A 3,461-nucleotide genomic window follows, 5' to 3' on the forward strand; every position below is an offset into this window, starting at 1 on the left:
CTGCGCATGCGCAAAACCAAATTTTGAAATTGGCGTTTGATTTTCCTTTATCCAAAGTGCCTATGTATCAAATTTCGTTTAAATTCTTCCATAAATAAAAAAGTTGGCACTGCGCATGCGCAAAACCAAATTTTGAAATTGGCGTTTGATTTTTCTTTATTCCAAGTGCCTATGTAACAAATTTCATTCAAATACTTTTATAAGTAAAAAAGTTTGCAATTCGGTTTATAAATGGTCGAGATGCGAAAAGGGCACTTTGCAATTCGGTTTACAAATGGTCGAGATGCGAAAAGGGCACTGTGAATTTTGAATCGATTCGATTCAACTTTTGGCATTGCGTATTATATGGTTCAAGCTATGCCCATATTGAATTTCATGCAATTCAGTTCATAACTAACGGAGATGTAAAAGCGATCGAACATTTCTAAACAAAGTTATCGTTCACACAGACAGATAGATGGACAGACAGACAAAGGAATAGACGGACAGACCAACAGGCACACGACAGATAGCAATGCAAAAACGGCAAAAGTGTAAAATTATGGAACATGTAAAAAACGGTTTTTTGTTTTTTTTACAATAACTTTTTTGTAAGCGGTACAGAAAAAAATCCTTCCTTGGTACATAAGACTCGACACCATAACGAACCAAATAGCGAAAAAAGTAGAACAATATCTCTTAAGATAAAGAACTAGTAGCGTCGCAAAACGAGCGGACGGACGGACGGACAAAGTGGCCACAATAGCGCATTTTTTTTTATTTTTGTGGAAATGCGCTAAAAATAGTTTGATTATTGACACATATCCTACTTATCGCATGTTACTATAACCGTCACTTAATTGCTAAGCACGCTGCTATGGTACACATACCGCCCTAGGTTGGTAAGTGCACCTTTCCGCCTTGAATTAGTAAGTAGCTGATAATAACCCATCGTGTAAGGTGGTTTAGTTCTGAGTGTTTAACGTTTAAAATAAAACTAAAGAAAAAAAGAGTTAGTAATTATGTCCTTTACTACTTTGTAATTTGATAACACATTGACAGGGAAGAAATTATTGTCTGTTCTTCTCGATCCAATCTCTGTAGTAGGATACCCTGGTGAAGACATCGGGCATGCCATTGGCGCATGGATCTCCCAGTGATACAACACCGATTTGAATTCCATCTCCAGCAACTAATGGACCGCCGGAATCACCTTTGCATGCTCCTTGACCAACCATTGTAAAAGTGCAAACTTGTCTTTCGTCAATTGGTATGCCAAACTCAGAATTTTTCCACATCTCAATGCATTTGTCAAGAGGAAAGGTTACCAAATCCAGATACTGCAACTCGTTGGCTGCGTCTCCGGGGAATTCCGTCATTCCCCACCCAGACAAAACACAGCCGATAGAGGTGCCTATATAGTTTTCTGATAGTTTTACGGGTTTAACCTTTTCATTGAACACGATTGGAGTCTTTAACTTCAATATTCCAATATCGTTCCTGTATCCTCCCATCGGGTCATACAAGTCATGAGGTCGGCGCTCAGCGATTTCGTACGAATCGCCGCCTTGATCTAAGGTGTTGGAGCCTACGGTGATAGACATAGGCATTTGTTCAAAACTGCAAACACAAAATACCTATAGTCTTTCAAGCACATTTTATTTCCTAATTTTTATTTGCTTACCCATATAGGCAGTGAGCTGCAGTAAGAATAGTGGTGGCATCAATAATTGATCCCCCACAGTTATGCTGTCCATCGAAACGTAAAGAGACTTGGTAAGGAAAAGCACCGTCCGCTGCCGTTTCGCCGCCAACGATACGCCAGTCCTTTTTTATGGTGGCACCTGAACGATTAGGTTAGCTTCAATTGTATTTTAGACAGTGCCACTTACCAAAAACAGTGCTTGAGAGAAATATCAGTAAAAACCCCTTCATTTCTGCTTCGATCCAATGAGATACTAAAGTGCCGAAATTAGCAATTCCACCGTATTTATACCTAGTGTAAGTACCCGATGCGCATAATACCAGTTACACACTATCTCAAGTAGTCTTGATATGATGCAAAAATCGTGGATAAGATTTCTACTTTTTTTTACGCAGTTACATTTCGGTACTGAAAGTTTTATTCCTTCGCAAATCATTATTTTGTCTTCTTATTAACACTCTCCTCCAACAATAAATTTCTTTCTCGTTTTAAAATACACCTACCTGTGTAGCAATCCTCGATTTGGGTTGTAATTTTTGTTGTACACCAAATATTTTGAATTTTTTGATTGATCATGTTTAAGTAATCTATAAGAAACCCTGAAACTGCCCTCTAACAATAAATTTCCTTCTCGTTTGAAACTTACGTAATTTTCTAGAAAATTAACACCTACGACTATAGCAACCCTCGATTGCGGGGGTTCTAATTTTTGTTGTACACCAAATATTTTTGAATTTTTTGATTGATTATGTTTAAATAATCTATAACCAACCCTGAAACAGCCCTCTAACAATAAATTCCCTTCTTGTTTTAAACTTACATAATTTTCTAGAAAATTAACACCTACGACTATAGCAATCCTCGATTCCGGGGGTTGTAATTTTTGTTGTACACCAAATATTTTGAATTTTTTGATTGATTATGTTTAAATAATATATAACCAACCCTGGAACTACTCTCTAGCAATAAATTTCCTTCTCGTTTGAAACTTACGTAATTTTCTAGAAAATTAACGCCTAAGTATATAGCAATTCTCGATTGCGGGGGTTGTAATTTTTGTTGTACATCAAACATTTTGAATTTTTTGACAGTTTATGTTTAAGGAATTAACAAACAACCCTTAAAGAGCCCTCTAGCAATAAATTTCCTTCTCGTTTGAAACTTATGTACTTTTCTAGAAAATTAACGCCTACGTATATAGCAATCCTCGATTGCGGGGGGTTGTAATTTTTGTTGTACACCAAATATTTTGTTTTTTTTGATAGATTATATTTAAGTAATCTACAACCAACCCTGAAACTGCCCTCTAGCAATAAATTTCCTTCTCGTTTGAAACTTACGTAATTTTCTAGAAAATNGCCCTCTAACAATAAATTCCCTTCTTGTTTTAAAATTACATAATTTTCTAGAAAATTAACACCTACGTGAATAGCAATCCTCGACTACGGGGGTTGTATTTTTTGTTGTACACCAAATATTTTGAATGTTTTGATTGATTATGTTTAAATAATATATAACCAACCCTGGAACTACCCTCTAACAATAAATTTCGTTCTCGTTTGAAACTTACGTAATTTTCTAGGAATTTAACACCTATTTGAATAGCAATCCTCGATTACGGGGGTTCTAATTTTTGTTGTAAACCAAATATTTTGAATTTTTTGATTGATTATGTTTAAATAATATATAGCGAACCCTGGAACTACCCTCTAACAATAAATTTCCTTCTCGTTTGAAACTTACGTAATTTTCTAGAAAATTAGCACGTACGTGAATA

At 35.8% G+C, this 3,461-nt stretch overlaps 1 protein-coding gene across 1 annotated transcript; it reads right to left on the reverse strand.

Moving 5' to 3' along the window:
• Nucleotides 1-985: 985 nt before the first annotated feature.
• LOC116174116 (chymotrypsin-1-like) lies at nt 986-1,960 on the reverse strand. Its single transcript, XM_031491930.1, has 3 exons — nt 1,872-1,960; nt 1,664-1,823; nt 986-1,599 (listed from the first exon to the last, which is right to left on the reverse strand). The coding sequence occupies exons 1-3, from the start codon at nt 1,912-1,914 to the stop codon at nt 1,050-1,052; spliced, it is 753 nt and encodes a 250-aa protein (XP_031347790.1). The 5' UTR covers nt 1,915-1,960; the 3' UTR covers nt 986-1,049.
• Nucleotides 1,961-3,461: the final 1,501 nt, after the last annotated feature.

The sequence above is a fragment of the Photinus pyralis genome, unplaced genomic scaffold (assembly GCF_008802855.1).
Source record: "Photinus pyralis isolate 1611_PpyrPB1 unplaced genomic scaffold, Ppyr1.3 Ppyr1.4_LG6, whole genome shotgun sequence".
NCBI lineage: Eukaryota > Metazoa > Arthropoda > Insecta > Coleoptera > Lampyridae > Photinus > Photinus pyralis.